This window comes from Engystomops pustulosus, chromosome 3 (assembly GCF_040894005.1).
Source record: "Engystomops pustulosus chromosome 3, aEngPut4.maternal, whole genome shotgun sequence".
Classification (NCBI taxonomy): domain Eukaryota; kingdom Metazoa; phylum Chordata; class Amphibia; order Anura; family Leptodactylidae; genus Engystomops; species Engystomops pustulosus.
The window spans coordinates 172,525,291-172,547,501 of record NC_092413.1 but is presented as its reverse complement, the minus strand read 5'-3'; the positions used below and the strand labels follow the sequence as shown (position 1 = coordinate 172,547,501).

At 40.1% G+C, this 22,211-nt stretch overlaps 2 protein-coding genes across 6 annotated transcripts in view; one reads left to right on the top strand and one right to left on the bottom strand.

The window, feature by feature from the left end:
• The window catches only part of MED12L (mediator complex subunit 12L), a 300,992-nt gene that overhangs the window by 60,561 nt on the left and 218,220 nt on the right, over positions 1-22,211 (top strand). For all 5 annotated transcript variants that reach the window (XM_072142994.1, XM_072142992.1, XM_072142993.1 and 2 more), the window contains exon 16: positions 302-466. In XM_072142994.1, coding sequence (XP_071999095.1) covers positions 302-466 — 165 coding nt within the window. The remainder of the gene's footprint in view (positions 1-301; positions 467-22,211) is intronic.
• Positions 5,649-10,950, bottom strand: GPR171 (G protein-coupled receptor 171). Its single transcript, XM_072143004.1, has 3 exons — positions 10,699-10,950; positions 9,340-9,487; positions 5,649-6,996 (listed from the first exon to the last, which is right to left on the bottom strand). The coding sequence occupies exon 3, from the start codon at positions 6,845-6,847 to the stop codon at positions 5,864-5,866; it is 984 nt and encodes a 327-aa protein (XP_071999105.1). The 5' UTR covers positions 6,848-6,996; positions 9,340-9,487; positions 10,699-10,950; the 3' UTR covers positions 5,649-5,863.

The following is a 22,211-nucleotide window of genomic DNA, read 5'->3' as shown; positions in this document are numbered from 1 at the left end:
CAATAAATCTTAATTGCAGACATCTTTGATAACAGTTACAGCTGATTATTGTATTTTGGGGCTAAAGTTCAGTAAATTACCAACATCCAGAAGTCCATTTGTAACAAGGGGTTGTCTGTAAGTCAGGTGTTCTTAAGTAGGGGACCGCCTGCATGTATGTATAGAAATAATATGAAAACCACAACACACAAATAAAATATTCTTGTGATAAGATCTTGATAAAGGTGAATTGGTTTGCAATGGAGGTGATCAAGGCTTCTAAACTATTTTATAACTTGTCTATATGTGTCTTATTACTTAGATATTTTCGCCGGTGTCTGGAGACTGCCATCATAACCATTCTCCATCACTTCATAGAAGAGTTTCTGCTTCCAGTGAAAAATCAGTAAAACGTGAAATAATTTTTCCTTCTACTTACGAGCTTGTGCGCCATTTACAGTATGCAACACACTTTCCCATTCCTCTGGTAAGTGCTTTGATATGCTGTCAGTGGGAGGACATTTGCCTGTAGGTAATATTTGTTTCTTCCTACACCGGCATTTTCTTCTATACCGTCATAAATGTTTTTTTATTAAATGTCAAGCCCTTTTTTTCTTAGCTTTCAGATGTTCTCATTGCTTAGTCATACAGCTACTGCAGTGGATCTTTGCAGCCCTTCTCTAAGTGTTGACTAATTTTTACCACTTTTTTTTTTTTATGAGATACAGAACTGTAGACTTTACTGAACAATATCTAAATCTTTTTCTCAGTGCACTTCATAAGCAGAGCAAAATTTACTGGTCATACTATTGTATATGAAGTGATGCTCAAAGTGCAACCCAAAACCCACTTAAGCCAAAATGCCAAAACAGAAATTTAAGTAGTAACCTACTGCTTCCTGTGCTGCCGCAGCTTTCAACTATGTTGATGTCCAGGGACACTAATGTGGTTGAATGAAGTAATGAAAGTTTGGATTCTCATGGTAGTGCCTCTATAGGGCCCTCAAAACAGAAAGAATTGTGCTGGCTGGAATAGGAGCTCTATTGATAATCTAATGCTATCTGTACCTCCTTGCTCCTCCTGCAGGTCCAGGAGGTGTTGCTTTGAAGGGAACCTACCACCCCGATTCTACCTATAAAGGTAGAAAGGGTGGTAGGTGGATGAATGGGATGTGAGGATAGCCCTTTTTTGGGCTAATCCTCACGTCCCGGGTGTCTTTTAGAAAACTTTATTGCAGGAATATGTACATTGTTTTATGCGGCTACTGGGGCGTAGTCACGTTACTCCGCCTACCATTTAATCTTCGGCGCATGCGCAGAACGCAGGCCTCCGGCTGCGCGGCCGCGGCTCTGGGGTTGGAGCTACTGCGCATGCGCAGAAGGCCGCAGATGCCGGGGGACTCGAAGATTAAATGGTAGGCGGAGTAACGTGGCTACTGGGGCGTGGAGTAGCCGCGACTAGTAGCCTCATGTCCGGCTACTCCACGCCCCAGTAGCCGCATAAAAAAATTTACATATTCCTGCAATAAAGTTTTCTAAAAGACACCGGGGACGTGAGGATTAGCCCAAAAAATGGCTATCCTCACGTCCCATTCATCCACCTACCACCCCTTCTACCTTTATAGGTAGAATCGGGGTGGTAGGTTCCCTTTAAAATAGCACTCAGCATGGCCTATCCTGGGCTGCCCTGACCTGTGAATACAGGAGGAGGCACTGAGTCCTGGCTGATGAACCTCAGGTGCTCCAGTTCTTCATGCTCGACCAGCATACTATTTACTTCCATGGAAGACCCCCAATAATTAAACACGTGTTCCCTATGTTGTAGAATACAGAATTAGTGACATTAGAGAGGAAATCTCTTTAAAGGAAATCTACCTTTACCAAAAAGTAAAAAAAACCCTACAGATGCTCACTTGTCCTCCTCTTCATCTTGATCCCAGTGCTTGTCTTCTCTAAGCTTGACATGTCAGAATCACAAAGAAAAAAGACTGATAATTCTGCATGTCACGCGAGAGTGATGTGCATAATTAGCAGCTCGGATGGCTGGACATCACATCCCCACTTTTTCCTAGGTGATCCTGTTTTGTCAAGCTTAGAGAAGACTTTATGAAATTTGGTGTTTGTTATCGATTTCTATGATAGTTAGGAGGGAACTCAGGTACAGGTAGAATTCTATTGTTGTGGGTGAATACAAGGTGGTGGCTTTCTTCTGACTTTTACACATCTCCTGCTGCTAAAGGAAGAATAGTTATGCTGCTATGTATATTGTTGTAGTTTGTTTTCTTTCAAGTGTGTGGTGGGGGCCCATCCCTGCTGTGCGACCCTGAATTGTGGTAACACCCTTGTTTCAGATTAAGCTAAAAGACATATTCTGCCTTTGTTACTCATTTATGGCCAGTGATATATCTCTATTATTTCTTAAGGCTACATTTTATTTAGCCATTGAATAGTGTTAACCTTTACTTTTTTTAATTTGCTTTAACACATTAAATGGATCAAGCGTACATCAGCTCAAAATTTCTTATGATTAGCATAAAAGTCTCAAATACCCTTTTCTGCAACTTTTTGACACCATGTGCTATTCTGGTGAGAACAGTTTCATCGGATGCGTCTCACTAAGGGACTACGGAATGCTTTAAAAATCACTTTTTGTCTGTTTTTGTGCCTTAGTTGGACTCCTTTAACTAATGGAGATGTCCTATTGATAATAGTCAGTTTAGTTACAATGTATTTGCTTGTGTACCAACTAGGGAATATGAATGATGTGGATGGTTATAAGACAGCCACAGGATACAATTGTCTTAGCAACCAGCGGCAAGTAGCCAAATAAAGCCACAGTAGCAGATGCGCATATTATGTGAAGGTGTGTGAGGATCCCACTTATCAGAACGACTGAACAAGTCTGGCCTAACCGGCATATGCATATAGTAAACTGCAATGATAGTGTTTGTGTTCCCAGCATCACTAGCACCTTGCTTTTGTCCTATATTTCTCCTTACCCCTCGAACATCCGAGTCTACTGCTTCTTGAAACCTAAAACTTGTCCTTCCAATGCTCCACAGAGTATACATATGTAAGTTAATTGCTCCATGCCCACAAGTTAGACTAGAAGTTTGGTGGGGTGAAGACACCAGGGCCGCACACTGATCAGCTGTTCAGAGCCCAGACAGTGAAATGGATCAGAAGCAACTGGCAGCTGTCATTCATTTAGAAGGCGTCTAATTCCTGCTTTCTGGAGTCCACCCTGTGAATGGTCCTGGTCTCTGTGTGGTCCTAAGTAAATATTTTCTAGAATCGTTATTTCATGAGTTATACAAGTATTTTCTTGAAAGACATTCCAGAGGAGACGACAAGCACATTTTATTCTGCTGCATATTTCAGCATAGACCCAATATATTTTTCAGAAAAAATGTACACAAAGAGGACCTGTCATCCTAAAAAAACACTAAAACTAAAGTAAGCAGCTCCTAACACTACCACACTGCTTACTTTAGTAAGAAAACTGCTACCTTTTCGGAAGCTAGCAAACACTGCACTGCCATACCCTGAGAATGCTGGGAGCTTGGTCCGGCATTGGAGCGCTATGTAGTGCAGTGTTTGCTTTATCGGAAGGTTCAGAAAAGGTAGCAGTTTAGCACTGCTATTACTGAGGTAGGGCTAGGAGCAGCTTTCTCTAGTAAGCAACTCCTACAGAGTTTTTTTTTAGGGTGATGGGTTGGAAGTTGATGGAAGTTGATGGAAACTATCTATTTCTGCTCCCATAGATCTGAATGGAGCAGGGGGATGCATGCCTGACACTCCACTCAATAGTGAGAGTGGGATCCCTGTTATTCTGATTGTTGAGGTGTCCCATTCTCATGTTAAGTGGGGGTCTCAGCTGTCGGAACGATTAGGTAGTTATCCCCTATCCTTTTGCTCTCAAGCAATTTTGACCTGACAAACATGATCTTTTCATGCAGGATTTACCAACATCACTGAACTAAGCTGAGAGGCTGAGCTCAGATAAGCAGCTGTACGTTTGGTCCAGGAAATCCCATTGCACATGGAGCGAGTTTGTTGGAACAAAGGTGTTTGTGGGCAAAATTGTGAAAGTGTTTTTTTTCTATATTAGGACATGTGAACATTAGGAGCTACCCTTTTTTTGGATCATCATCAATGAGCCATAATGGAAAGCCGCTTTACAGATGCAACTTTTTCCACCCATGAGACGAGCTGAGAATCTCGCCTCGTGGACAATTGGGGGTGGCATGCCGGCATTATGCAAGATTCTGAGGCCAGTAATGTCAAGTTAAAATAACCATGTCCTGGCTAGGCGTAATGACTGCCAACTGTGCTGTCCAAACAGCGCTAAATTCGTAGCATATGCTGCTGCACAGTACAGTCTCGCAAAGTGCTTGCCCACTGGTGCCTACCTTTTGATGTTGATGGGTCACATGAGCATGTGTGTCAGCGCAGAGAGTCGGTATCCCCGTCCAGCCAGCCCAAAGTGCATTTTTCACGGCTTGTCCCTTGCTCCGTGAGAATCAGGCTCAGCACAACCAGTTCTTTAAATCTGCACTGGAGCTGATAATGTAATGCCAGAGCTGAGGTATGAACTTCAGCTATGCTACATTTGGCCCCATCAGCACTGCCTGCATGATCTGCCCCCTCAACCCTGTTACACTGTAGATCATGTAGCAGTGCAGAGAGCGAGAAAATGTAGCAATTCTGAGAGGTTTACATCTTGGTGTAGAGATGAAGTGTCCACCTCACCTTGCTACATCTCTTCACCTCAATCTGTTACATTCTCTCCCCTACAGATGTAACTGAAGCAGAACTGAGGGGGACAGATGTAGCAAGTTCAGGTGGACAGGTTGTCTCCCTCCAGCACTGCTACATCTGACCTTTAGCTCTGCTTAATCTGCTGGAGTCTGCTTGTCATTTGGCAGGATTTATAACAGTGTACCAGTGGCACAGTGTTATAGATCCCAAGCATATTCTGCATATATGGCAATACTGTAGTACTACAGTATATGGTAGGAACCTCAAGAGTTAAAGTACCCTTGGGGGGTTCTAAAAAATAGTAAAAAAATTTAAAAACCCTAAAAATCCATATTGCTTCCGTTCCCTAGAACTGATATAAAAATAAATAAACAAATAATCCTAAACATGTTAGATATCCCCTCCTAAAAGTCCAAATCTATAAAAATATAAAAAACAGTTAATCCTGGTGGTGAACCCTTTAACGGAAATTAAAGACCAAATGTCCAAAAGTAATCAAAAGGTCATACAGTCCCCAAAATGGTAGCAATGAAAATGTCATCTCATTCTGCAATCCTTACGCAGGTCCATACACTGAAGTATTTTGAAAAAGTTATTGGTGTCTGAATCTGGCAAAATGAAGAATTTGTACAAATGGTTTGAGTTATTAGACCAGGAGGGGGACGGGGGACATGTTTTTTAATGGTTTGCCTTTGGCAACAGAGAGGCTAGATTTTTCCCCTGCGTAAAGGGGTGGAACAAGAGTGTGTATCGCAGTATAAAGTGGGATATGTCTTTGCTATCCATTGTAAGGACACCTAAGGAATCCTCCCATCGTATCCTTACACCATAGATCTGAAACATAATGTGAACCTTGCCTAAAACTGCTAAAAGATTTATTAAGTGGTCTTTTTGTACTACATCATTCAACTAGAAATTGTCTCTTGCATCTTTGCTTTACTGGGATGTCATAGTTTTATTTATGTACTTTTATTCTCACATAAAATACAGTCTTTCATTTATAGACATAAATAGATGACTTTATGTTCTAGCAATTCATTACTTGTACTTGACAACAGAACTTGATACAAACATATCTTTTATTATGCCAAAGATAAAGTCTTGTCATGTTATAGTTCATTGTGTTATACTGCTGTCTCAGTAGCATTTTCTTTGTCAATCACGACGGTTTCGTGTCTCTTTAATGAAAATGTTTTACTTATTTTAGACCTGAAGTTGTTAGAAAAGTAGTAGTACACAATAGGGTCAAAACAAAGATTAGATACTGAGAGTAAAAGGGTGGACTCCTTTGCATGGAAGAGCACTTGCTTCAGGCTGCAGTCCGTGATAACATCATTTTGACTCAAGGTATACGGGACTCGAACGCTATGGTAAGGAAGGAAACATATAATGTATCCTGCTGTTACAAGAAAGATCTTTATCAAAGCTGCTTTGATGTTGCTGGCTTCTTCGCCATCCTTATTGCTGTAAAGTTTCTTAATAGTAATGCAATTGGAGATTAAAATAATAGCAGAGCAGTTGAAAAAGATAGCAATACTGATGAAGTTGCTGAGAACGTGCCAATCTCTTCCGATCTGTGTTTTGAAGTCAATACACCCCACATGTTCTCTCTCTGGGATGTCTTTTGTGGGTATCAGCATGTTTGGTAACATTATGGACAGAACAAGAGCCCAGACCACTATTGACAACATTCTTGCGAATCCACGTTTCTGAATTTGATACAATTTAGCGCTCTGTATAGTCTGCAAACAGCGGTCCATGCTCACAAATCCCAGGAATATGATTGAAAGATACATATTGATATAAATGATACAAGCTGTTACCTGACAGTGGAAGATCTTTAGGTTCCAAGATGCATATCCCATGTCTACGACTATCTTAAATGGTAAGGCCAATGTCAGAAGGAAGTCAGCTATTAACAGGTTAATGAGGTACACGCTTAAACATTTCTGATTGTTGTCTTTCCAAGTAAAGGCCCACAATGCAAAGCAACTTCCACAAAATCCAACCATAAATATCAACCAATAGATATATGTGAATGGTTCCAAGTCTTTGTTAACTTCACAAGTAAAGTGAGTACCGGTACTACTGTTACTGGTGTCCATCATTGTGAAAGAGACCTGTGGTCAGCTGGGAATAGAACCTAAGGAACAGAAGTAAAAACAGAATAGTATCTTTATATGTAACATCACATCCAATACCAAGCCCTTATTTATCATACCTGAATATGAAGGTTTGGTAGGGCAACTTGTAGGATCTAAAAAGTCACAAACTTTTTAACAAAGTTTGCATAAGTCAAGTAAAAATGGCTACAAGAAACTTTATTATATTTCTTAACATAGAAACCTGACTTTTTCTCCACTTCACAAATTCCTTTCTTAATCTTCCCTCTTCCCACACATTCACTGGAATGACTTCAGCTGGAAACAGTAAATTAGAAAGGCGTCTAATACCCCTCCTACCCCAAGTTTATCTTTTTAGTACTTTTGTTTAATGACTTAAAGAACAGTTCTGATGCTTCTAAACAAGATAAGAAAAATCTCCTATAATTTCTGTGTGCAGTGCAAGGGAGACATTGGGGGATATTTATCAGGACCTCTGCGCACCGCCAGTGGCGCAGAGGCCCTGAAATAATCGCAAATGCTAGCTTATTGCTAGCTTTTGCGATTATTTGCCCCGATCCGCCACCTTCACGCCAGTGGGGCGTAAAGGGGCGTGAAGGGGGAGCACGGCCGGCCAAGCGCCTGTCCCCGCGCCTGCACACTTGCTGCTGCTGGTGACTTTTCATACGTGAAAAGTCGCCGGCTGCGGTTTCTTCTACGCCAGGCCCTGACTGGCGTAGGATAAACGCTGCGCTGCAATCAGCCCCGATGTATCGGGCTGCGAATTTGCAGCGGCGGGGTTATCGCACGAGCGCCAGCGTATGATAAATATCCCCCATTGTAGCAGCTAGTCTCCACCCACCAGACCAATGCAGAAAGACACCATGGCCAGATATGTAATCACACATTACTATTGATTTATGCATAGCTATATGAAAAGGCTTCATTTCCACTGTGATCTATGTGTCTGTATCAATCAGTTTCAAAGGAGACCCAAACTTCTGATATTCTGATTACTTATAGGCTTATTGGGGGTTATTTATCATTGATTTTCCTGGGCTTTTTTGGCATAAAAAAGTCTCAAAGTGGTCCTATTGAGGATTTTTGAGACTTTTCACTGCTAAAAAGTCTCACAGGACTATATACATCTCTTCATTAATCTGGCCTAAACATAGAACTACTGCTAGTTCAACAAAAATAAAGTCACTCCAGTCCCCTGCTGGTCTATGTGCTGAGACTTTTTATGCATTTTGAGACTTTTTGAAAAAAAAATCCCAGACAGAAAATAGAGCATAAGAACATTTATTAAAGGGCCAAAGACACTTTAATGAATATGATGGGCAGTGGAGCTACAAAAATAGACATAGAACAGTCCCAAGGAGCCGCCTAATGATAAATGAGCCCCATAAGCTTGTTTCTTTAAGCCGCTGTTTATAATATGTCTCATACTGTGAAATAAAGCTTGAAACAAGCAGAACAGATCATTTTTCTTGAACAAAGTGACCTCTGTGCTCCTGCAGCCAGCAGGTATAAGTGGCAATGGCTGGGGCGACTGCCCTACTAGGGTGTCTGATAAGGTTGCACTGCACTAGTCATCCTATTTTCTCATACACCCTCCCCCCCCTTTTCCCCCTTTTGAAAGTAACATGCAGCTTTGTGGTCTTAGTGGTTTAACTTCAGCATGTCTATTGACGTAGATGAAACTACAGCTAGAAAAAAAAGTTTTTCCATTTTTTTCTCTGGGGATTGTGAAAACAGTCCCCAACGATTAGCTCTGCAACATTTACTCTACTAATGTCTGATTTAAAGCTTGTGTTTCATTTCTATTAGCCTTTATCACTAATTATAATTTTATAGCAATGTTCTGAAAGGCAGGACCCCGATATCTGTCATACCTGTGTTTGGCTGTATTATTGTGTCTGAAAGTGATAGATGTATCCAGATGTGATAACCCTGGGGTTCTGTTGTTGCAGCCTTTCCAGAGTATTGTTAGCGTGTTGCTCTATTGTATTGAATTGGAGACCTTACCCAAATCATTAACCAAACTAGAGCTTGGGTAAGGGAAGCAATTGTATGTTTCAATTTATTGAATATGTTACATGGCATTCAACCAATATAATGTGGACCATTAAGTAAAATTAGTAAATAAATGAATAAGTAAATTAGTTTCTTACTCAACTACACTGATTGTTTCAGAGCCTTGAATAATTGTCCTAGAGTGACCTTATCTCAGTGGAGTTAGCTATATTGACATGACCATGCCATTTTCTGCCACTTATCGTGGTACATTTCTAAACAGGAGAAAAAGTAAAGGCAGTCATATCTGTGTCACTTACAACAAGTGGTTAAAATGTTACATATCGGTGATATTATTAATCCAGATATGAGTAAAAGTGTCCAAGTAACATTTCATCTATCATCTACAGATCCATATATAACATCAGTGATGTGATGGCATGTCAATATAATGTGTGATAATAAAAGGGATGGTCACTTACCGGTTTCCTTTGATGTCTTGTTCAGAGGTAGTGAGGTACAACAAACATCATGAGAACATGACGGCAGGAGCTGCTAGCTAGTATAACAGAGGTGAACTGGTAGACGGGCTGTTAGCAACGTCATTGCCGCAGGAGGAACTGAAAACCTCTGCATTAGTCGAAAACCACATAAAAAATATTACAGCCGGAAACTAAACATACATACAATCACAAAGCAGCGGACCATATGGATAGTTCATGTAAAACCCCACTCTACATACATCATGTACAAACAATCTTAAGAAAAAGAAAAGTACAACTTCTTTGATATATATGGTTAAAGTATCGGAACATAATTAAAAAAAAACATTTAAACTCCTAAATGTAAGTAAATATGACCTCACAAATACCACCTTGTCAAAATGGAACCAGCAATATGGGAACGACTGAGACCCCAGACCATACTTCAATAGCTGTAAAACCACCTCAACCTACAATAATAAGTAGTAATAATACTCTGTATGACTTTCTCAGTCTCTCAAATTGTTCTGTAGGAATTTTGGCTGATATTAATTTACAATAAGCTTTAATTAATTAACCTTTTCAGTTGATGGCAGCTGTCTGTGGAATACTACAGCAGACACCTGCCCTGCATGGAGAAGGCTCAGCCCTTGGGCCCACTCCATACACCCTTAACATTTATCTTCCATATTTACGTGGATCTGTTGGGAAGGGCTTATGGCTTTTGGGGAATTGCTTATGTACAACTCTTACAAGATCGCAACAAAATATTTCAATGGGAATAAGGTCCGGCAATGAATAAACTTTCTTTTGGAAATCCTTATAAACAAGCTATATCCATTTTTATTTTTCATAATGTTCTGTCATGAACTTGATAATATAACAAACTAACTGAGGCCTGTAGTGTCTAAGACCTCTTAGGTTTTAGTATTTTCACTAAGCATTGTCGTTCTGACCTTGGTGGGAAGTTGCAGGGATGTCTACTACGGCCTCTGATTTCTTCAGCTTACACAAGACTCTTTGTAATATTATACTTTTTGACTCGAATCTTTACTTTACACAGCTTAGTATCATCTGCAAATATGGAAACTTCACTGTGTAAACCCTCTATGAGGTCATTAATAAAAAATATTACAAAGAAGTGGCCCCAATACTGACCCCTGTGGTACTCTTTGGTAATGTCAACCCAATCTGAGAATGTGCCATTAATGACGAACCTCTGTTTTCTACCACTAGGCCACTTACTAACACAGATTTTCCCCTAGTCCCAGCAGTCCCATGCGGCACAGTGTCAAATGCCTTTGAAAAGTCCACATATACAACATCCACAGCGTCCCCCAGATCCAGACTAGAACTTACCTTTGTGTAGAATCCAATCAGATTAGTCTGACAGGACCGATCCCTCATAAACTCATGGTGATGCTGGGTTATAAGGTCCTGTGGGACATAACCAGTCCTTAGTGACTCTTCAAATATTAAAAATAACGATCTGTCTATCACCGTACATAGTTCATGCAGAACCCGGGGGTGTATGCCATCTGGCCCCGGTGATTTTTCTATCTTAGTTGTTGCGAGGCGGCGCCGTACCTCTTCCTGGGTTAAACTGTTGACATTCAAAAGAGAATTTACATCATTCCTCATCATTTCTTCCTCCAGGGGATTTTCCTGGGTAAAGACAGTCAAGAAGGTGACATTCAGTAGATTGGCCCTTTCCTCATCTCCTTCCACCATGACCCCAAACTTTCAGTAGAGGGCCCAAACTCTCCGTTTTTAGTTTCTTGCCGTTTATATACTTGAAAAATAATTTGGGGAAACCGGTGGAGACTATGAAAAAAAATTAAGGCCTGATCTACAGAACTGAACTGGCGGTGTTGGCGCCCATATACACTAAAAGGCTTGAGTGAAGTGCCAGTGCTGGTAACACATTTTTGCAGTGCAGTTCTGCAACTTTGTTCTGGCAACCATAGAACTTACTCTCTCCAAAGTGCAGGAATGTATATAATTTGTAGTGGATGTGTGTAAAAATAACAGAAGTCACTAAAATGTTAGGACTAGAGATGAGCGAGTATACTCGTCCGAGTATACTGCTCCGACGAGTATTTCCCCTGCTCGCGATCGAGCATTAAATTAAGTGAAGAACAGTGTTTTTATTGTTTAATAAAATATTACAGATGTTTCCTGATGTTCTGCTTGTAAGAACACATTGAAATAACAATATTCTTCACTTTCCAGGTGTGCGCGTGTGTTTCCCGCTAAGTTAGGAGATGTTTGGAACATCTGGAATGTGAATAATATTGTTCTTTGAATGTGTTCTGCACTTAAATGGTCCTGTATTCACTGTTTTTAATGTTTTAATTCTATTCTTCACTTTGCAGACGTGCGCGCGCGTCTTCCGATAGGTTCGGAGATACGCGCGCACATCTGCAAAGTGAAGAATAGAATTAAAACATTAAAAACAGTGAATACAGGACCATTTAAGTGCAGAACACATTGAAAGAACAATATTCTTCACATTCCAGATGTTCCGAACATCTCCTAACTTAGCGGGAGACACGCGTGCACATCTGTAAAGTGAAGAATAGTGTTATTTCAATGTGTTCTTACAAGCAAAACATCAGGAAACATCTAGAATATTTAATTAAGCACTGTTCTTTTACTGTTGTGTTTTAGCAAAAAAAATGCTTGGGTCTCCCATTGACTTCAATGGGGCTCGTTATTCGAGACGAGCACTCGAGCATTTGGAAAAGTTTGTCTCGAATAAAGAGCAACCGAGCATTTTAGTGCTCGCTCATCTCTAGTTAGGACCAAATCACAGATACAGCTTTTATATGCGTTTTATTTTAGAATGCAAACGTTCAAAAGTTCTTTGCAGTTATATTAATGTATAAGCTGTGGCTGTTTTTGTGCGCCATCTAGTGGACATGTTATGGTATTGCTGTCTAATATCATGTCTGCTCTGTTAGTGGGAAATATGCAAATATGTTTTCCAGGATGGGACAAGGAAAACAATGCCTTTTTTGCTAGCTTGAAAAGCACCACAACATGACTGACATGTTAAACATGAACATGAAATTCTACAGATCACAACAAATAGGCAGATGCATATCATTGTGTAAAGAGGATGACCTTAAAAGATGTTAAAAATACCATATTCTAAAAAATATATACTATTTCTCATAGGACAATTGCAACCTGGATAAATAAAGTGTATATGCCTAATAATGGAGTCAACATAATGATAATGGCATAGCAGCACTAGTATAACTTCAATAAGTATTCTTAAATGCATAAAAGTGCATACATTTTAAAATAAAAATACCTGATCATACTGTGATCAATTTACATAGAAATGTACACAGTGACCCAGGTAATGTGAATATGGCCTTATCACCTTAAGAGACAACAAGCGGTGTATTCTGAAAAATACATCTCTCTCCAAAACAAGGGGGAGAATAGCTCCACCAACTGATAATAGAAAACAGAAGATGTATAAAGGAGAATGAGGTATTTAACTACATCATGGCATACCAGCTACAGTGCCTTGTGAAAGTATTCGGCCCCCTTGAACTTTTCTACCTTTTGCCACATTTAAGGCTTCAAACATAAACAAAATTGTAATTTTTTGCTGAAGAATCAACAACAAGTGGGACACAATTGTGAAGTGAAACCAAATTTATTGGATATTTTAAGCCAAATACAGGACCATTCTGGAAGAAAAGCTGTTGTAGTCTCCAAAAGACCTGAGACTGGGACTGAGATTTATCTTCCAACAAGACAATGATCCCAAACATAAAGCAAAGTCTACAATGGAAGGTTCACAAATAAACGTATCCAGGTGTTATAAATGCCAAGTCACAGTCCAGACCTGAATCCAATCGAGAATCTGTGGAAAGAGACGAAAACTGCTGTTCACAAACGCTTCATCCAACCTCACTGACCTCCAGCTGTTTTCCAAGGAAGAATGGGCAAGAATCTCAGTCTTTCGATGTGCAAAACTGATAGAGACCTGATACCCCAAGCAACGTGCAGCTGTAATCGCAGCAAAAGGTGGCACTACAAAGTATTAACTTAAGTAGGGTGAATAATATTGCATGCCCCACTTTTAAGTTTATTATTTATTTCAAAAGTTAAAAATATTAAATAAATTTTGTTCCATGTCACAATTGTGTCCCACTTGTTGATTCTTTAACAAAAAAATACAATTGTATCTTTATGTTTGAAACCTGAAATGTGGCTAAAGGTAGAAAAGTTCAAGAGGGCCAAAAACTTTTGCAAGGCACTGTATACACACACAGCACCATACTCATATACCATATATATTCTGTCCACTAGCAGCCCCCTTACTGTCAAACAACAGCTCCCCTTCTACTTTCTCCAAAATCCCTATTAACATACTGTCTCTGTCTAGCAGCTGTCTCTCTTTAAAAATATACTGTCCGGTAGCTTCCCTCATCCATGAAATTTCCAGCAGCACCCTCCCCTCAATAATATATTGTCCAGCAAACTCCCTTAATTGATTAAATTTAAAGCAACAGCCTTCCGTCATTTATGAAATTCAGCATTCTCCTCTCATTAAAAAATTTTGACAGCAGCCTGGACTAATGAAATGTCCATCAGCCTTCCCACAATAATAATATGTCCAGAAGCATCCCCTCATTTATGAAAAGTCCAGCAGTCCCCCTCATTATTGAAATGTCCAGCACCATCCCCTCATTAATTAAATATCCAGCAGCAGCCTCCCCTCAGTAATACAATTTCCAATAGCCTTCTCTCATTAATGAAATGTCCAGCAGCTTCCCCTCATTATTAAAATGTCTAACAGCATCCTCTCTACATTATTGAAATGTCTGGCTGCAGTCTCCCCTCATTAATAAAATGTGCAGCAGACACAGAGCCCCTCTATCCAGGTACACTGTATGATGCGGTGTTGGCATCACCTAATGACATCATAGAGTGTGCGCAGGCAGTTTTCACAGACCTATCTTTGCCTGCAACTCTTTGCTAATCAATTGTATACATGTAAATGGAGAGGTTGCTAAAGATTGATATTTCTTGAAGTTTTTGAAAAAATAGGCATGTGAGGGATTCTGTTTAAAGAAAATTTACCATCAAAAGCAAACATGATAAACCAGGGACACTTTCTCATAGGTCCAGACACTGTGACTGTGGTCATCTACTTACATGTATTATCCATGGCCTCATTCCTTTTAAAAATCTAATTTTAAAAGTATGCTGATGGTATTAACAGAGCCCCTTCATGCTGTAGCTTCACAGGCTGTTACACTATGCAGGAGAACTCCTCTCCTCCCATTTTGTTCTGAAGATTCCTCTGCTGCAGGGATGGGTCACGGGGGGGGGGAGGGCAGAGTGAGCAAGGGGGAGTGGGAAACAATGTAACCTATCTTTTAAAGCTACAGCATAAAGGGCTACTGGTAATGCATCCCGGAGCACTTCTGGCTCATTAGCATAATTGTATAATTTGATTTTAGAGGGAAGGAGGCCATGGATAACAAATATAGTCACGGTGTCTGGATCTATGGTTTATCATGCTTCATTCTGATGGTAGATTTCCTTTAAAGACTTTTCTTTCTTAAAGGGAACCTGTCACCAGGGACCTCATTTTTCACTAAAGACAGATTGTAAAAGCCCATCACACCTGCAGTGTACGTATGCCTCTCTGCCTTTTCTAAGCATTTGCATTACAATATAATTGTGTGTTATAACTTACTCTTGCATCCTGACAAAATCCTGGGGTAATCACAGGGGCTGGACTTTGGTTTGGATGCATTTCAAAAAACAACATGTGACTTGTCTGAGCTGCAGGCTGTCTCCATGTTTGTGCTCCTGTACAGCTTGTCCCTCCCTCACTGATGTCAGGCTGATCAGGCTGTGCATTCTGAGAAGGAGCAGGAGGTGGAGATGTACAGGAGCACAAAGGTGGGGCCCAAGCTCTGAGGAGTAACACAGACAAGTCACGTGTTGTTTTTTGAAATGCATCCAAACCAAAGTCCAGCCCCTGTGACTACCCCAGGATTTTGTCATGGAGCAAGGTAAGTTACAACTCACAATTATATTGTAATGCAAATGCATAGAAAAGGCAGAAAGGCAGATTTGCACTGCAGGTGTAATACGCTTCTGCAACCTGTCTTTAGTGAAAAATGAGGTCCCTGGTGACAGGTTCCCTTTAAGTAGTTTGCAGCAGTTTTTAGCATGAACTGCAGACATTGTTTTTGCAAATTGTTTCATTTGACAAAATTAAGTGAAAAGTAGGTATGCTGTCTATGGAATGCGAAAATCTTCAAGATACTTTGTTGAGAGCCAAAAAACGTTGCAGTTTTTGTTGTATATGTATACTTCATATGTCAGCCAACATTTTCTCAAAGTGGGATCAGAAATGCCTGGGTATTGCCTATCCAAATTGCAGCTCAGCTAGCTGAAAACCCTTAGGTCTGCTATGCATTATGCACCAACATCTATATGGAATATAATAGTATTGAGTAGGATTTATCCAAATCCCATACACACACTACCTAAACAATCTGCAGAGGAAATGAATTGCAGCATCGGAGTATAATTAGCATCATGTCACTTTTCCCATCCTGCTGAAAAAACGTGGCATAAAAATTATTTTCTGATGCTTGCTGAATGGCTGTGTAATAGCCACTGTGTAACCTTCCCATAATGCGCAGATAGATTATGAACAAGAAAGAAAAATGAAGAAAATGGGAAATTGCTCCAATTTGTGCTGAACCATTGTATCTTTTTTATGGCTAAAAAAAGAAACTTTACTACCAAAATATTGCTGGAGTTTGGTTGGATTATTTTTAGTGTTCTTTGGGTCAGGTCTTTTGGGTCTGGATCCCTTTTTCACTGTGCCCTTTTTCACCCTTTGTTATTAGGATGTGCAGTTAGCCTTATACAGCTTTGATAAATCATGAACAAGAAAAAAAATGAAAAAGAAATTACAGTGCCCACATGTCAAAGACTGTTACTTCCAGAATCATGGACTTGAAAAGGAGCAATGTTGCAATGTCTATTACAGCTACTCCCTAACTCTACTAGGCCTCATTTGGATGGCCGTGTCACTGTTCGGCACCGTACATGCTCTATCTTTCCCCATGCTGCACTATTTTCTATGAAGAGGGGATATGTGAGCAGGGCTCACCTCCACCTCTCCAGTCTGGCGACGTGTGCTCGCCCGGGCTATGGCTGGGCAAGTGCACATTATTGTGAATGCACTTTTGCATCTGTGGGGGATTGAATTTATGGAGTCCTCCTCTATCATACATGTATCAACTGAACGTTAGGGGTGTAACTTGAGGGGGTGCAGTCGCAACTGGGCCCAAGAGGCTTATGGGGCCCATAAGTTGTAACTTTCCCATATGACAAGTCTATTAATATAAACCATACATTATAGTCGGGGTCCATCAACTTCACACCACTGCACCACCTGTGTTAATAAGGGATAAATGTATTTTGTGGAAACCCTTGTTGATTTCCAACTCTTCTAAAAAAAAAAAAACTTGAAGCATTTTATGAAGGGAACCTGTAATACACCCACTTGTAAAAGCAGACAATGATACAACAAGACATTAAATCAGAATTGTAATTTTATACATAAACTATTTACATTATATCACATTGTAACATGCATCTAATAGTAAATGAAACGTTTTTTACAACATTTATAAATATGTTACAGTAAAAAAAATAAGCTTAGCCTTTACATAAAGTCACAGGTTATTGAAAATCTCTTCATCCATCTTTATACTGTATGAATAATTTAGTACGGCTCATTGTATACAATATAACATACAATATGTACACGCCACACTCCTCACACAAATAGCAACGTGCAAAAATAGAAGAGGAAATGTCATCCATATACAGTTATGTAATCCAATTGAAGGGCAGTAAATACAAGCATCAGACTCACAACAACTTAATACCCACACAAAAAGTTGAGTAATGTTACAAATATATTTTGCGTCAAACATAATGTTTTCTTTTTGGTTTAGATCTAAAATTAAAGGGTTTGTCCAAAAATCTATTAATGGAAAAGATTATCTGTATCTGATCAGTGGGAACAGACACCTGACTCCTTGCACCAATCAGCTGCAAAACAGTGCATAGAAGGGACCAAGTTCTGTGTGGTGATCAGGCATCATACTCCTGCTCCTATTTATCTAAATTGGTTGTGTTTAGTTTGCACGTTATTCCTTATTGATAACACACTGATTGATAAGTATCTGCTGGGCCCCCACCAATCAAGAGAATCTGGATTCTGTCTCACTCATGGCAGGTTGAGTAGGTTGATATTACTCGGCTATCTCTGGAATTTTCTTAGTGACTGGGAAAGCTGATTACTGTACATGGAACTTTCCAATACTCCAATATTACTGAATGGAGCTAAAGGACACTGCCAATACATCCATAAGTGAGTACAGCTGGGGATAGCTGGGGATCGGGTTCTTTTCAATGGTAGGTGTCCCAGCAGTCGAACCGTCCCCCAAAAACTTGTCCTGTAGGTAGGGGATAACTTTCAAGCTTGGCACAACCCCGTTAAGTAAAAGCCAAGCCTGCAGTTACAGTGCATTGCCACTATACAGAGAACTGAGCCATCTGTGCCTGGCTTTTTTGCAGTAGATTGGTGTGTGGGTTTTGGTGAATTATGTTTTTGCAATATCTGTTTCTCTAGATGTGCAGTGCAGCCTTGGGAATTTTAACATTCCTTGTGGCCCTGCCTGTTCTTATCCAAACACTCCTTAAGCTTAGGAGGTGAAAATGTTCCCAGAAACATTGCAGAATTGTATTAATATTGTTTCGCTATATTAATAGAGAAAACTATACAGCCAGATTTTGCTGTCATCTCTGAGGCTGGACAATGAGATTATTATCCAGTCTATCCATACATTTGGATTGCTAGTTACCTTGACCCTTTCTTCCCACACACACCCTGAGCTTTTCATCTGGAATTCCACAATACTTGAGGGTTATAATGTAATGTAGCCTGCTGTGTGGTCAGAGGATGACCACCAGCACATCTGGACGGGAGCTGTTGGTGGTCTTCTATTAATTGTATCTCATCTAGTGATCATTTGGCTCTTGATGCTGTTTTAACCTTCGATGCTATATCATCAGCTTAGTTTTGTCTGCAGTCAGTGTCACAGCATACAAAGCACCTAATCATCTTTCTATGAGAATGTCACTTACTTTTAATATATTCATGAGTAAATCTCTCTTAATCTAGAGCTGAACCCTGATTTAGGGCTCTTTCACATTTGCGTTGGTGCTCAGCTTCATTTGTGCATCCACTGCGGTCTCTACTTTTTTTTTCCATTTTGTCTCCATGATGCATCCGTTTTGTCCCTGTGCCCGCAAAATCACTCCGGGTTTTTCAGCCTCATCAGTAAAAATAATTACAGATGTTTCATGTGATATTTCTTGCGGACCCATAGACTTCTATTGCCTTCCATGATCCGCATCAGTGAAAAAAATAGGACATGTTTCATCATTTTTTCCACCATCAATGGATCAGTGAAAATACAAACCAATGTGAAAACACCAATAGAACTCAACCTACTTTGTGAGGCATCTGTGGAAATCACTGAACCACAGACGTGAAAAACAACGCCATTGTGAAAGAGCCCTATATATCAAAAACGTTGCACTTCTTTGAAAAACTGTTCTTAGTAGTGTGATACTGTGACCAATCTACTCAGACACTTCTTCTCAAGCAGCACCTTGAGGAATGTGCTGGACTTCTTACCCTGCTGTATGTATAATATACTGCATACGTATCATTGCTGCTTATGTGTATATGTATTTTCTAGTACTGTCAGCCAGGCAGTAACCATCAATGCTTATTCTTATTTCATCACATTTTCTTTGTTCTTGTTGGCCTCATAATTCAGTCAGAAGTAGAAAACCGTAACTCCCCATCATGTTCTCCCTACAATGAGCGGAGCAGCCAGCTTTGTGTCCTCGCAGCTGTGTTTGCTCTGGACCTGCTTCTTTTTCATGAAGCCAAAGACCAAAGAAGAGCATAACCCTACAAAACAAAACACTCCTTGCTGCTACTAGAAAAGCTTCTCCACGCAGCGGGTGTTTACCTGTAAATTACCCCTCTCATTTACACCGCAGACAATGGAAGGTTGACGCTGCCTCACTTCACGCTCTAGGTATCATTATTTCCTAAACTGAAGAACTAATAGTGGATTTACTGTGTAAAGAACACAGGGATCTATATCAGAGTCAAAACAGTGGGGGTGGGGGGGTGGGGATTCATCATTGTCTTTTTTTCTATGTTTGGCGTTGCTTTGGATCAGTTGTGGTACAAATCCTGTTTCGCAACCTTCCATTGCGCCAAATGAACATAGGACTGTGTAAAGTCACTTTAAAATTCATCAAATTCATTATTTACTTAGACTACATTTCACAATACAGAACTAAATTTATGATTTGCGATTTACCGCAAATTTTTTATGGACATAAACATGATTTATTAGGCGCATTATTGGGCGCAAAATGACTCCCGGCATAGAAATAGGACAAAATCCTCTACCAAATTTATCAAGACTAGCTGCTCTTTAGAGGGACATGCGACAAAAAAAAGAAAGAGACAAACTAAGAAAAAAAATGCAACAACATACATAGATTGCTTGATCAATTCAGATAAAAAAAAGGGAATTGAAAATTGAAGTCAAAGACAAATTGTAAAGATGAATTCCCCCAGTGAGTTGCCCATAACATCCAGTGACAACTTTACTAACCTCAGCTGTAATTGTTTTTGTTCTTCTCTATACTAATAGTTATATAGAAATTCTCTATGTACTTACGTTTTCCCTTCCTGCTATGCTAGTTAGTGGCAATATTCATTCAGGGACCTTTGTGCTTTTAACATACAGAACAATATCTGTGAATATTTAGTATGTAAACTCTTTTATCTTTTTTTATCATGTGGCCTGCATCTGAAGAGCAGATGGACGCATTTTTAAGGCCTCATTCAGAGGGCCGTGTGTGGGGATGTATATGCGGCAGCGTATATCTGCTCTATCTTTACCTGTGTGTGCGGCCATGCACTGCAGTTTCTATGGAGGGGTCACCTCCTCATCCTCTCCAGCGCATGGCGGTATGCCCGGCCAGCGGACATATCGGCGTGTGAATCTACCATAAGTTGAAGGAATATACATTGGCCCACATTTACTAAGGTGCTTGCGCCAGTTTTCTGTCGAACTTTGCACGCTCTTTTGAGTGCAAACTACGTGCATGGGTATTTAAGAAGTGTCTGCACCACATTCGTGGCTCATGCAACCATTTTGTGGCGCAGTTGCACTATTCTTCATGCAACACAAATTTCTGCTCTGAAGGGGTGTCTTGGTGCTTTATCATGCAAAGTCCAACAGAATTCTGTCAGTCACCCTATGTTAAAGGTGCACCAAAAAAGTTTGCACTCTGTCAGAGCAGTGCAGGGAGCACCAGATTCATGAAGAAGGACTACACAGGCAATCTGTACATAGTGCAGTTTGCACTGTTTTCAGTAAATGAGGGTCAGTATGTTTAGTCTATGTGATGGACACAGCTCTGGTTTGGCTGAGTAAATATCACTACAATATAGTGATTTTTGAAAGTTCCAGCCCAAACTTGGCTCCAATGCCAGCATCACTGTTTCATTGCCATTGTGCGCCTGATGATAAATGTGGTATTTTTATTTTCATCAGCACATAGAGACCCACAGAGACAATACAAGGTTACTACCCTCTTGGCTAGTATAATTTATAAACTTTCATATCTTATGACTAGTGGGATTTTTTTCTTTGTTTCATCTTTGCCCATTATGTAAATGAGAAATGGAAAAAGAGATATCTGGTTCTCAAACACTGGTGATAGTTTACCTAGTGATTGGCTGGGGGAGTCATGTATTGTTATGTGTAGACAACTATCAGCTGGAAGCCGCAGAGCAGTGGTGTTGGAACACCAGGATGAAAACAGATAAGTACATAGGTGGTAAATATTTCCCTCTCCTGCAATGCTCTTAAAGCAGTTGAGACCATGTCTGGCAGAGATTTCATCTATAGTCTGGTTTTCTTTGACTCCCCTTTCCTGGATTTGGGGCTTTTATGTCTTGTCCAGTTGAAAACTGGTGGAAAAGGCCCATTGAATTCCCCCTATAGTTTTTTGTGTTATACAATCCCCCCATAGCTTAAAAAGATTCTTTTTGCTTACAGAGAAGTCCCCTTAAATATTGAACAATGTAATGACATCTATCCTTGAGATTAGCTGGTGGACAGAAAGTTACTTTTAATTTAAAAATAGCAATTTACACAATTTCACAAGTAACCACAGCTCAATAGTGTTTTTATTTTTTTTTAAAAAGTTTCAATCAAACTTTTAATCATTGAACTATTAAAACAAAAATAAAAACATTGGGGGATATTTATCATATGCCGGCGCTTCTACTCGCAGTCCGATATATAAACGCAACCGGCGACCTTTTACATGTGAAAAGTCGCTGACTGCAGCGATTGCGCAGTTGTAGGAACAGTGACGACCTGCACCGGTCCACTCCCTGTTGTGAAGGTGCCGGATTAGGGAAAATAAGCACAAGTGCTAGCAATAAGCTAGCATTTGCGATTATTTCACTACTTCACTAACGTGGCGCAGAGGCCCTGATGAATATGCCCCATTATGTTTATTGGTTACAGCCAGCATCCCATTCCAGGGAATAGTGGTCAAACCCACAGAGCGGCATCTGATATTTAGGCAAAGTGCATGTTACACTTTCTATGTGCTGAATGTACACCTTTTAGAATCAGAAATGATGACCACTTAAAACCGTGGAGCACAGCGAATAAACACTTATAGCCCTTCAA